Here is a 13767-nt window from a genome sequence, read left to right on the forward strand (position 1 = left end):
AGACAATTTAAAGAGTTGACTCAGTACAGTTTAATCTATATCCTATTCCAACTTTCTACAACGACAAATTTAGAAATGGACTTTTCTCCATAACACAAAAAACAAAATTTAAGAAACAAATTTGACATCTACCTTATTATTTAAGCCTCTACACCATAGAAACTATGGAAAACTATGTTTTCCACAATAAATCAACAACAGCAGAAAAAAAAAAAAGGGCAGTGGTTTTGTTTTGCTAAAAAAAAGAAAAAAGACAAAACACTTTTTCCTCACCAGACAACAGCTTTAGATCTTGTACTTCTGCCTTTGGTTTTATTTTCTTCAGGTGAATGAGATACATTTGCTTTGTGGGTTTTCTTATGATGTTCTAGAAAAGCTTTTCTGGCAAAGGCTTTCCCACATTTATTGCATCGGTGCAGAGAAAAGTTTTTTGTTACTTTTACTTCAATGCCAACATCAGCTCCTTCATACTTTTTATTGGGAGAATTAGAGGTGACATCCTGTTTTGAACCAATCTGTTTTGTTTCATCCCTCTGAGGGCCTCTTTTTGTCACCTTATTTAGAACAAGATCAATTGGCTTTTTTATTGCTCTAATTTCTAAACTTGCAGTTATTTTCCCAAGGTAGCGCGGTGACTTTTTATGAACTACAGTTATATGCCTTATCACATCACGTTTGCGACGTGTTTCATAAGAGCAGAGTGGACACCTGTAGTATTTAACATAAATGTTATTTCCATCTGTGTGTAATTCAATGTGTTTTGTCAAGTTCTGTTTAGAAGTAAATTGGCGTTTACAGAGTTTACAGTAGAGCTGCTTGAAGTCAAAGCCAGCTGAAAGTTTTGGCTTCCTGTTCTTTTGCTGGCCACCTGCAGCAGATGCATTGGTTGATTTAGAGGTTGATTTAGCAGTTGATTTAGATGTTGATTTAGTGGTTGATTTAGAAGTTGATTTAGAAGTTGATTTAGGGTTTTCAGGGTCCTGTTTCACTTTATTTTTCTGTGCTGACGGTGTGCTCTTTTTCTCATTTGAATGATTTGTTCCCTTTAATTCATTCTGCGGAGAAAGGGCAATGGAAGGGGGTGAAGGTTCTACAGAATCTGCTGGTTCAACTTTTACTTTTATTTCTGTGCCATTGGCAGTATTGTTGGGTCCTTTCTCTCTTTTAGAGTTCTTTCCAGAAAGAGTTATCTTGTGAACAATTTGCATGTGCCTTTTCAGCATTATTTGTGAACTGTATTTTCTCTTGCACAGAAGGCATTTGCATGCAGTTAAATTGTATTCAGCCTTTGAAGATGACTTTTGTTTTCTGTTCTTAAAAGATTTTTTAGCAGAAACTGTATCCAAGAACAAAGGCTGCCCAGGCTTTGTAGCAATATCAGGAGTAATGGAATCCCTTCTTAATCCCCTATGAACTTCATCAAAATGCCTCCTTACGTTGGCTTTTGTAGCAAACGATTTATAACATACAGGACAACTCCTACCTAATGCTACAAGAACATTCTTATTTCGTCCTTTCACGGAGCACTGATTTGGTTTCTTTTTTGTTTCTATATACTTCTTTAGCTCTTCCATCTTTTTTTTGTGCACTTTTCGAATGTGCCGGCGTACACTGCGTCTGGAATGAAATTCTTTCCTACAAAGGCAACATATCAACTGGTGGCCAAAATCAGAATTATCCAGAGAGTCCAGCTCAGGATTTACTGCTGGAGGCTGTTCTTCAGGAGTAGGTATCACCTTGTTTGTAACAGGATCAGCAGGAGGCAATTCTACAGTCTCCCCAGCTGTGACTGGGGCTGGAACTGAAACAGTCTTGGGTTGCTCAGTGCTGGGTTCCTGTATCTGTGCTGGAGCTTGTTCAGGGGTACTACTAGTTTCTGTATTCTCATCTGGGCTATCAGTCCTTGATACATACTGAAATACAGCATTCTGATTAGTTTCTATAGGTTCCAATTTAATTACGTATTCTTGCTTATCTACCCTTGGATAGATTGCTTCCAGGAGGTCATTTATGGCTTGACTCTGTTTATCGTTTATATCTGGGAGGTCTGTGAAAAGAGGCAAAGTATTTTTTAATGATTTTGTAATTTCTAATTATTTCAATTTCAAAATATACTTTAACCACCATGTTCACCAAATTTGCACAAATCCTGTATTTGAACTATTTTTCTGACCATTTACACTTAGAGGCTTCGAGTAATCATTGTCATCACAACAGTACAAATTATTTTTTTAGTTAAAGGCAATATTATAAGTACACCCTTCTAGTGTGCTAATGTGAAAACCACCTAAACTGAAAATTAGTTTGTCTGGAATTAAACTGCTTTTTAAAAATACCTATTAATTGCAAAAAAAAAAGTCATATGACTGAGCTTGTTCTGAAGGTGTGCTACTAAGCCTGAAGCATCATTATAAACTGATTTTCCTACTGCTTGAAATGGGCATTCTCAATAAAGGAACCTAATTCTGGAAATAAGCTCTTACCTGCAGATTCTGAACAATCCTTAAGAAATAATGAAACATCTGTGTAACCTGAGTACTGCATGAAGATACAAGGAGGTAAGAGACAATGTAACTTCTGGGGCAGGGAAACATCTTTAGTAACACCAAAGCAGTTAATAGCCCCCGTGATAGAGTAAGATAGTAAATGTTAAGTACAGGGAGGAAAAAATGTACTGATAATAATAATAAAAACTGAGCCAAAAGTTATTTCAAGACAGAGTAACTTCGCTGAGATTCACCAAAGGTTCATCCTGCATTCTGCCCTGATAATAAGTTGATGCAGACTTAAAAAGCTAGAAAAAAGGATACAGGGTTTCTCCTTATTTGTCCACCAGCTCCAGCTGAAGTTTGCCTTTGAAGTACTGTTTTAATACACCTAGTTTTCCAAAAAGTTTATTCACATGCTTTTGAAGCATTTGTATTCTTGGCTACTACAATGTTAAGCAGAGTTTTTTTTATTTTACCAGAAATACTGATAATCTCACTGTCTGGAAATTTTGCTAGATATCCCACAGTTTCTGTATTATGAAAAAAAAAAAAAAAGAGAAAAATTATTGCTCCCATTGACCTCGACCGTCATGCTATTCATGATTTTACAGGCCTCAGTAATACCCTGTTTTTAAATGCCAAATTATTGCAGTGATCTAGCTCCCAACACAATACACTTAGCATCTGCACTGGCATAACTAAGAAGGCAAGGTGCTACAGCAAAAAGGTGAGGCACTAAGACGATACAGTTCAAAATCATCCACAATGATTTTTAAGATATAATTCCTGTTTAACAGCTAATTAAAACCCCACTCTTAAGGTTGTTCCTTCCACACTGCCAGCAATACATGAAAAGAGTGTCAGTACAAGAAATATGCTGTTTTGTTGCTCAGAACCCATTTTTTAGCACTGAATTTTTAACACCTTTTGCAGTAAGTTTCAAAAGGGACTATTTATGTAATTTTTTTCACAGGTAAAAAGTCCGTCCTATTTTACAGCACCTTTTCACACTACTTAATGACTACAGTAACAGAATACATCTCAGAAAAGGCATCAGAGAATAGTCTTTAGAATTTTTCACCACAGGGATGATTAACTTGTTCACTGTCTTTTAATTTTATTTATTGAAAAAAACTCCCACTTTATTCAATAATCATTATAGTCAGTTTTATATAAAAAGTATTTACATAGTTTTATTCAAAGCATGTAGTATTATTCTCTTCATTTGCACTCTTCCTAGTAAACAGTGAAATATGAAAGATACCCAGGCAATTAAATGAACACTAGAACACCAGGAGGTGGATGGGAACTCTTTACTCAAGGCAATCTTAATTTGTTTAGAAACTTTATCATATAAGTCAGATGCACTTCTAACCTTGCTTTGAAAAAACAGCTGATCTCTTTTCACAGAGAAGCTCTGTGACACTGCAACTGGCCAACCATACTCATTTAAGGAAGGTGACAGTACTAGTCTTTTCACCTTCTCGTCACAATGCCAGCTGACACAATGTGGGAAAAGAATCGCTCATGTAAATCACCGTTCATTCCTAAATTTTGAAATACTGAGGCAGAAAGGCATTAATCGGGGAAGAAAAACCCTCATTGCACCTATGTTGATCTAGTTAAGAGATCATTAGAAAGCTTTACAAAACATTTTTGAATGCTGGCATGTTTCCAAATTACTCAGCTTTATTAAGATCAACAAAGTCATCACTGGAATGAGATTTTAATAATCTTTTTTCATAAAAATATACTACTTTATTTTTTCCTCATCATTTAAGTTACTTTAATAATAAAGTTTAATTTCTACAACAAAGGTTATAGGCTAGGCATGGTCACATAGAGTATCTTAAAGCAGCGTAAGGTGAGATGAGGTCGTGGGAAACAGAGTATTACTGAAGCACAGGTCCTTAAAGAAAAGGGTGAACTTTCAGTCTGTGCTTCAGAATGAGAAAGACTGGAGGACTGCATCCGTGACACTGAGTGCTTCACAAGTACAGGAGAAAACCAGATATTGATCCAAACCACTTTATAGGATCCAGCTGAAGTCCATCAGAGCTGTGCTGACCTAAAACTGAAAACTCTTGTTAGATCCACACTTTTCTATGACATTAATTTCCCAGTCCTTTGGTGTACTTTTTGGTACTTTTCCACAATAAAAAGGGAAAGACAGGAAAAGAAAAGGGGAAGAAGGAGTAAAAAGTGTTAACATTGACACTCTTCATTAAAAAGTTGGACATATAAACTAGCTTTCAAACTATGACACTGACAAGAGTCTCAGTTGCTAATCTCTATTAAGTCAGTGCTGTAACTTTTTTACTACCATGAAAGAGATCTACACATTACTACCAAAATTTAATTCCACTTCATTTTTAGCATTGTTTCTGGTGTGTTTGTATAAATGGTACAGAAAAATAGGACTCCCAAATTCAGATAGCTGTATTAAATATTTCAGTTAGTAAAACTTACTATCATCCATTTGGAGGCTTGGAGGACAATAAAACTTTTTATGAGTAATTAAATTTGGTAATCCTCTGAAGAGACTCCGGCACAATTTACACTCAAAAATGGTATCCACATCTTTTAACAAGATATGTTTAAGTTGTTTAGTTCCTGTAATAAAAGAAATGTTACACTTAAGGAAGGTTTTCTGTTCATCTTTTAATTCCATGAAAGTGGAAACATCTTAAAACATGACAGTTATAACAACATATACACTGAAAAGACTAGTCTGAAAAAAAAAAAGTCAAGGATTACATATTACAGTTTATGGTGAAAACACAATGACTGAGAATAAAAACTAACAGCTAACATTAGGGAGGAGCCCATACTACATTATCTGGTTGCTGCAATACAATTGCACCAGCAGGAAAGAACAAGCCCCTAGAGCATTTAAAGAAGCCTATAGGGGTTTTTTTAAGCTTATCCAACTGTGCTAAGAAAACAAGATAAATACAGCTATTTCATGTAAAAACAGCACCCGGTAGGCAAAAAACTAGAGCATACAACGAAACGAAGATAATAACTAACAGGTCAAGAAATGTTAATACACCCAGGTATCTTGACCCTAGATCAAGATGCTGATGCTTAGGCAAGTAGAACTGTAGACACATTTTGAGCCTGCTGAAAGGAAAATACATATTATTTAAGTCAGAAGCTTTTCTATTAAAACACAGGCAGTATGACAAAATACACAGTTTTTCAGACTATTATACATTGTATATTAAAAAACTCCACAAAGATACAGTTTGAACAAGTATTGTTGATGTATTCCAGCCTTGCTTAAAGAACTGAAGGATTCAGAGTTTAAGTTACACTTCAAACCTGCTCCTTCACTTCTCATCTCACAAAATTATGAACATAATGCCTACAATGAGCAATGGATTACTAAATGATGAATAGTTAACCACTCCAAATTAGAAACATTACTTAACAAATTCAGCTAATTATCTTAATTGGGTTTTTTTATAATGGAATAAATAAAAATTAATCAAAATTGGTCCAGTAAACAAAAATATGGAAACTGGACGAAGAATAAACACTATCAGACAACTATGAAACAATATCAAGACATTCTTCAAGATGAAACAGAAATTCCATTTTTCTATCATGACAGACATTTCTCTTTAAGAATTCCTTTTAAAGATCAGAGTCATACTGCAGAACTATTTCCTAAACAAAACTCTTTCAAACACTAAAAATTTTGTAACAGCTCTTCAATATGAATGGGCCTTACTAAGACAAATTTTTATTTCTTGGTGTAATAGTAGTACACCAAGAAAACTTTTTATACTGAGTTTTAGCAAAGCAGAGTGTCTTCTGCTTCTTTAACAACTGCTTATAAATGCACCCAAATTTGTATATCTGAGGCTACCAGTCAGTTTCTGTCCCCTCCTGCACCTTTCCTGGTCTACAGCCACAGCCTCTTGTCTTTTCCTCTCACTGCTCTTTCTTCAAGTGTTACTACCCTTATCTCCATCTGACCTGTATTTTAACAGACTACAGGAAAAATACTTTGGTTTAGTAAAAACACCGACTTTAAAAATTGTACAGAGTTCCCCCAAAAGCAAGTTGTTTACTCAGATCTTACCAATCAACATTTGAATTTCTGCATATAAAGAAAACCACTGACAAAAACCCAGCTGAATGAAACTGAAGATGCTCCATGTAGATAAAATTCCAATATGTTACAGAACCATAATTCAAAAAAAGGTCTCCAATTTGGTGACAGCACACAATAAACCAAAATGTGGCCATACTGTTGATTCATGCCCTAGACATAATTCCCTCTCCCAAACAAACAAAAAAACCCCCAAAAAGCAAACAAAAAAAATAATCTAATTCTCCTCTATTTCCAAATCAAGGGATACCCAAGTCCCTCATTGTCTTTCCTGTTACACTGATATTTTAGTCTCTTTCTTTCAGGACTGTTTTTGTCTAATCCGAATTATTGGTATTAAGAATTACTGGGTGAGATTAAAGGATTTGTGATACACTGGAGGTCAGACTAGATGACACAGTAGTAACTCTGGCTTCAAGCCATCCTTATACAACTATAGAACTTTTCACTGGTGGAAATAAAAAAATAATTGGTCCTTTTGAATTAAACTGTAGACCTTTCGGAACTTCTGGAAACAGCAAATAAATTTAAAACATCCACTGTGGAACACAGCAGGCAGAGAAAAAAAATGTCATCTTATTCTTCACTAGCTGCAGATTGTAGCAAGGAGCAGTCATTCTTCTGTCAGCATATGCTGCCTCCACCTTACTGGAGCCTTCTCTGTTTAGTAGGTACTTCTAATTAGGAGAGGTGATACTTTGTCAAATTTTGGGACCTGACGAGATGCATTCCAGAGTCCTGAGGGAATCGGCTGGTGTAGTGGCCAAGCAACCCTCCACAACAGTTGAAAAGTCCTGGCAGTCAGGTGAAGTTCCTGGGGACTGGAAAAAGGGAAACATTGCACCCACTTTTAAAAAGGACAGAAAGGAGGAACTTGGGAACTACTGACCTGTCAGCCTCACCTCTGTGCCTGTGAAGATCATGAAACAGATCCTCCTAGAAGCTCTGCTAAGGCACATGGGGGACAGGAAGGTGCTTCGAGACAGCCAACATAGCTCTACCAAGAGCAAGTCCTGCCTGACCAACCTAGTGGCCTTCTACAATGAAGTGATTACATCAGTGGACAGAGGAAGAGCTATGGATGTCATCTGTAAAGCCTTTGACACATTCCCCCACAACTTCCTTCTCTTTAAATTGGAAAGATATGTATGGATTTGATGGGTGGACTGTTCGGTGGATAAGGAATTGGTTGGATGGTCACATCCATAGGGTAGTGGTCAATGGCTTGATGTCCAGATGGAGACCAGTGACAAGTCCCTCAGGGGTCTGTGCTGGGTCCAGTGTTGTTTAATAACTTCATTAATGGCATAGACAGTGGGATCAAGTGCAAACCCAAGTTTGCAAAAGACAAAGCTTGCATAACCAAGCTGAGTTATGCAGCTGACATGTCACAGGGATGGGATGCCATCCAGAGGGACCCAGACAAGATGGAAAAGTGGGCACTTGTGAACCTCATGAGGCTCAACAAGGCCAAGTGCAAGGTGCTGCACCTGTGTCAGGGCAACCCCTGGTATCAATATAGGCTGGGGAATGAAAGGATTGAGAGCAGCCCTGCCAAGAAGGACTTGGGGGTACTTGTTGATGAAAAACGTGGACGTGAGCTGGCAACATGCACTCACAGCCCAGAAAGCCAACTGTATCCTGGGCTGCATCAGAAGAAGCATGGCCAACAGGTTGACAGAGGTGATCCTGTCCCTCTGCTCTGGTGAGACCTGATCTGGAGTACTGTGTCCAGCTGTCCTCAGCACAAGAAGGACACGGACCTTTTGGAGCAGGTCCAGAGGTGGACCACAAAAATGATCAGATGGATGGAGCAACTCTGATACAAGGTCAGGCTGAGAGACTTGGGATTGTTCAGCCTAGAGAAAGCTCTAGGGTGACCTTATTCCATTGTTTCAGTACTTAAGGGGGCTTATAAGAGAGGTGGGGACAATCCTGGGCTTCATCAGAAGAAGCATGGCCAACAGGTTGACAGAGGTGATCCTGTCCCTCTGCTCTGGTGAGACCTGATCTGGAGTACTGTGTCCAGCTGTCCTCAGCACAAGAAGGACACGGACCTTTTGGAGCAGGTCCAGAGGTGGACCACAAAAATGATCAGATGGATGGAGCAACTCTGATACAAGGTCAGGCTGAGAGACTTGGGATTGTTCAGCCTAGAGAAAGCTCTAGGGTGACCTTATTCCATTGTTTCAGTACTTAAGGGGGCTTATAAGAGAGGTGGGGACAGACTTTTTTAGCAAGGCCTGTTGTGACGGGACAAGGGTTAATGGTTTTATTCTACAATAGGGGAGATTCAGAGGAGATATAAGAAAGAAATTTTTTTACAATTAGGGTGGTGAAACACTGGCACAGGTTGCCCAGAGAGGTAGTTGATGCCCCATCCCTGGAAACGTTCAAGGTCAGGACAGACGGGCTCTGAGTAACACAACCTAGTTGAAGATGTCACTGCTTACTGCAGGGAGCCATTGGACCAGATGACCTTCAAAGGTCCCTTCCAGCCCAAAACAGTCTAAGATTCTATGATCCTGTTAATACTTGTAAATGTTGACACTAGAATAGCATGATAGTCACAATAAATTGGTACAGAACATTGATCAATACAAATACTTTTCCAGCAGAAATACCAAAGTTTATGCCTTTAGCAAACACACACACAAAAAGGATTCAAATGCATCTGTTATTATTAATGCTTTGGATGACAGAAGCTTTTGCTAGAGCCACTTAATAGTTACGGACAATACTCTGGCTTTTACCGCTATTTCTTTACCATGTGAATCAAAATAGTTTCTTTCCATAATGAAATGTCACTTCTTCAAAACCAAACAGCAAAATCTTGTCTAAGTCCATTGGCCTTCAGTCCAACTTCCCTGGTGCAGATAACTGAAGATGTCAAGGTAGAACACCAATTTAACACCTCCCAGTGAGGACAATCTGGAAGTAGCCCAGAGACAGAGTTCTTGGAAATAGCTCGTGCTACACCAGTACAGTTTTAAACTGCTTCAAGCGAAAGAAGCCTGTCATGCACATCTGAGGCCTTGGGCAATCTTAACCAAACTAAAAGGGATTACTAATGATGACTCTCACATTCAGTTTTTCTTCTTGTATCAAGTTGTTGAATGTTAGAGGAGAACTTAAATATTATGCCCTTTGACAAGACTCATCCCAAACATGCATCCCATTACACAGCAACAATGATATATACATGAAAGATTTTATATATATAACAGCTCTATGTGGAACATTCGAGAAACATAGAGATAGTAGCATTAAAAACATTGCTTTAATTTTTGTAATAACTGCTGTATTCCTGCACCAAAGGCTATGAAAATACAATGTTTTGTTTGCCATATCAGAAGCATAGAAACATCTAGAAACCAAAGTTTCAATCACCTCTGGCATGCTTTCCCAAACACTTGTTATTCTTAGATTCATTGCTATGTATTGAAACCCACAAAAAACAATCAAGGAACACCCTGAAAGTAACACGATAAAGCAATTCTAAAAAGTTCAAGGTAAACACTAAATGCTCTCTCCATTTCAGGAGTTTTAGGATAAACTCATTAATAACAGCAGAGGGGATGAAACAAAGCAGAACAACAAACTACTTTATATGAAAACCCTTATTAGATGGAACAGTGCCTAATTCAAAAAACCTGCAAATAGTTTACAGTTATGTAGAAAGTTAGGTGTTGGTTATTTTAGCATACTAAATATACATAACTCTTACGACAAGGCAATGAACTTCTTAAGAGCCAGGCATAGTTTCATACCTGATCGAAAACACTCAATGATTTGTTGAATACCAGATTTTGATGTTTGCAGAGGCTGCTGTAATAATGGAGGATCACCAGGTTCCAACAGATGCACTGAAATACATGAAAGAATAATAATCCATTAGGCAATACTCAGGTCACTTTCTGTGCATACAGTAAAGTAGCTAAAAAGAAAGGCTAGGTCTACAGTAAAAGTTGCCTTGGGTGGGTGGGTTGATCTGCTTGAAGGTCAGGAGGCTCTACAGAGGGAACTGGACAGGCTGGATCAGTGAGCCAAAGCCAATAGCATGAAGTTCAACAAGTGCTGGGTCCTACACCTGGGCCACAACAACCCCCTGCAAAGCTACAGGCTTGGGGAGGAGTGGCTGGAAAGTTGCCCAGCAGAAAAGGACCTGGAGGTTTTGGTCGACAGGGATTGAATATGAGCCAGCAGTGTGCCCAGGTGGCCAAGAAGGCCAACAGCATCCTGGCTTGTATCAGAAACAGTGTGACCAGCAGGAGTAGGGAAGTGACTGTCCCCCTGTACTCTGCACTGCTGAGGCCACACCTCGAATACTGTGTTCAGTTTAGAGCCCCCTCACTACAAGAAGGACATTGAAGTGCTGGACCATGTTCAGAGAAGGGCAACAAAGCTGATGAAGGGTCTAGAGCACCAGTCCTGCGAGGAGCATCTGAGGGAACTGAGATTGTTTAGCCTAGAGGAGAAAAGACTCAGGGGAGACCTTATCACTCTCTTCAACTATCTGAAAGGAGGTTGTAGTGAAGTGGGCGTCGGACTCTTCTCCCATGTAACAAGTGACAGGACAAGAGGAAATGGCCTCAAGTTGCACCAGGGGAGATTCAGGTTGGATATTAGGAAGAATTTCTTTACAAAGAGGGTCATTAAGCATTGGAACAGTCTGCCCAGGGAAGTGGTGGAGTGCCCATCCCTTGAAATGTTTAGAAGACGTGTACATATGGCACTGAGGGACATGGTTTAGGCACCCTGGCAGTACAGGGTGTATGGTTGGACTTGATCTTAAAGATCTCTTCCAATCAGATGATTGCGATTCAAAAAGTTGTGTACACACTGAATTCAAAACCAGTCAATACTGAATTTCCAGCCACGATGCCCCCTGACAGTTTGCTGTAATTTTGACTTTTTAAAGAAAATATGTATCCATATGTGTATCTAATGCAAAACCATAAATCTATAACCACAAATTAACTCACTAGAAATTTCCATCAACTAAAGTAATTCCCCAGAACAATGTACTTGACATTAATCAAATCATAACAGATGTACAGAAAAGTATTACCAAATACTGTACTTCACACTGTACAATGTGATTTTAGTGTTGCCAGTACACACTTAAGCACTGAATCCAACACTAAAGTAGCAATGATCAGAAAAAATCAAAAGCATAACTACATAGTATATACCAAAAATTGCTATTATAATATTTTTAACCAATAAAACTACATTCAAGAAATGTTTCTCTTTCAGGCAAACTTGTGGGACCTTATTTCTGACATTTCATTCCACACTACAATCTTTGTAAAATCCATTGAAATTAAAACATTTATTGATCAGGATGATTATTAGTTATTCCAATATGCAGTAATTGTGCAGATGAAAATTAATAGCATGCGATCGCAGTATATGCATATGACAATTAAGCTTTGCCCAGAGGGGAAACCAAGTGTAAATCAGTAACTGAGTTTATTCAAGCATGTGTTTGCAAAACCATTAGTTAGATCTTCTTTTTAATTTCTTATGAACAAAAGAACTAGCTTTGTACTTCATAAATCAGCTCCTGCCTTATCCATTTGGTTGGATTTTAACCCCATTGTAAGGATTCAATTTTTAAATGAAGCACTAAGCATCTCTAAGAAATTCATTTTCGATAAAGAGCAGTAGAGGGATAGTACAAAACTATTTAAAGATCTTAAATGCAAACAGATTAAGCACATTTTGACAGTAAAGTTGTTCTAAAAGATGTGAGGTTATAAGCTGAAAAGAACATCAGAAAGAAAAGCAGTCTAAGAACAGAATGACAGAATGAACCATCCTGGCCCCATAACGTACTATTATATGTACGAACACAGAACAACCATTACAAATCAGCTAATCGTTTGGGGATCTCTAACACAATGACATATTGTATGCTACTAGCCTCTTGCCTGTTCTTCAAAATAGTATATTTTGGTTTGCATATTGCCTTGAATATGCATGTGCAAACCCACTGACATCAAGAGGAGTGACATACTAAAGCAAGACATAACACATCACTGTTACTTTTAAGGCAAGAGAAGCATTCCAGCTCTTTTAAAGCATTAGAATAACCCAAACCCATTTCATCTTAAACACAAATAAATGTTTCTACTAGCTGAACAATACCTACTCTCAAATTACATTTAATTAAAGAAGCATTATCAGAGTTGCTATGCTCTTGCTTTCAACTGTTAGTTTGCCAAAATGATGGCTTTCCTTCCAAAACACAAGTGAGAGCATCCAAGTAACAAATTCAGCAACAAGGAAGCAAGAAAGGAACTACATTTCTTATCAAGCTACCACCTGGAACAGTAGGCAGAACAATTACAAAAAAACCTATCAAGTTTGCTACTCCTTCAAAGTATTCATTTTACTTTCCACTGATGGCATCTTCCATATCACACTGTGGGGGAATGCAAACAGCCTTTTCGCAGCTTGCGTTTTCTTTTCTCATCTGTGAATAAGATCTTCAACTTTATCAGAGCTCACCAGAGCAGATGTAAAGCAAAAAACATAATGCAAACATAAAAGCAAATGCATGAGATTGCCAGAAACAAAAAGGCCAGCTGTTTTACACAACTTCTGACCTCCCCTCTGCTCACAATGCCCATGTGGTGGCTTGGGGATTATGGCACATCCTGCAGGAACTGAGAAACTATCTTCCTGAAACAATTTTAACAGGGCAGTTCAAGGATATAAAAAAAAACATTTCCAAACAAAACTCAGAAACTGTCAGTAACGATGCACATCTGCAACATCACAACAGTTTCCACAAGCTTTTAAAGAAGGAGGTAAGTAAAATGGCCAAAGCATCACACACCACTGTACCTGGTTCACAGCATCCATGGTGATGGTGGTCAGTCTGACAACACTTGTCCCTTCGAGGCATTTTCCGTGTGCACGACTACCTTCCTTCTACATCCAGCAGCTCGTTTCTGCCAAAATAAGCAAATTAACTGTCACCCGCGAGGAACAGGTGGCTCAGGAGAGCGCTAACCTCGCACACCCACTTCCTACAACGGCACGGCCGGAGCAGGCCAGAAGGCAGCAGCACCCTTCGCGCAGGAGAAAGTTTCCATTGTTTACAGCAGGTCTCACAACGCCCTCTGCAACGGCCGCTGCGGCGAGCTC

General features: G+C 38.5%; 1 protein-coding gene across 1 annotated transcript; it reads right to left on the bottom strand.

The window, feature by feature from the left end:
- Positions 1–269: 269 nt before the first annotated feature.
- On the bottom strand, positions 270–13574 carry ZNF800 (zinc finger protein 800). The gene is made up of 4 exons (XM_010133610.1): positions 13465–13574; positions 10380–10475; positions 4959–5102; positions 270–2047 (listed from the first exon to the last, which is right to left on the bottom strand). The coding sequence occupies exons 1-4, from the start codon at positions 13523–13525 to the stop codon at positions 270–272; spliced, it is 2079 nt and encodes a 692-aa protein (XP_010131912.1). The 5' UTR covers positions 13526–13574.
- Between the last annotated feature and the right edge of the window lie 193 nt (positions 13575–13767).

Source organism: Buceros rhinoceros, unplaced genomic scaffold, assembly GCF_000710305.1.
Source record: "Buceros rhinoceros silvestris isolate BGI_N320 unplaced genomic scaffold, ASM71030v1 scaffold1293, whole genome shotgun sequence".
Lineage (NCBI taxonomy): Eukaryota > Metazoa > Chordata > Aves > Bucerotiformes > Bucerotidae > Buceros > Buceros rhinoceros.

Bases quoted from the DNA above. Each gene is read 5' to 3' on its own strand.
- ZNF800 (XM_010133610.1), bottom strand. From the start codon at position 13,525: ATGCCTCGAAGGGACAAGTGTTGTCAGACTGACCACCATCACCATGGA. The intron at 10,476-13,464 runs GTACAGTGGTGT...CATGTATTTCAG, and splicing joins CCATGGATGCTGTGAACCAG to TGCATCTGTTGGAACCTGGT. The intron at 2,048-4,958 runs GTAAGTTTTACT...CTCTTTTCACAG, and splicing joins AAGCCTCCAAATGGATGATA to ACCTCCCAGATATAAACGAT.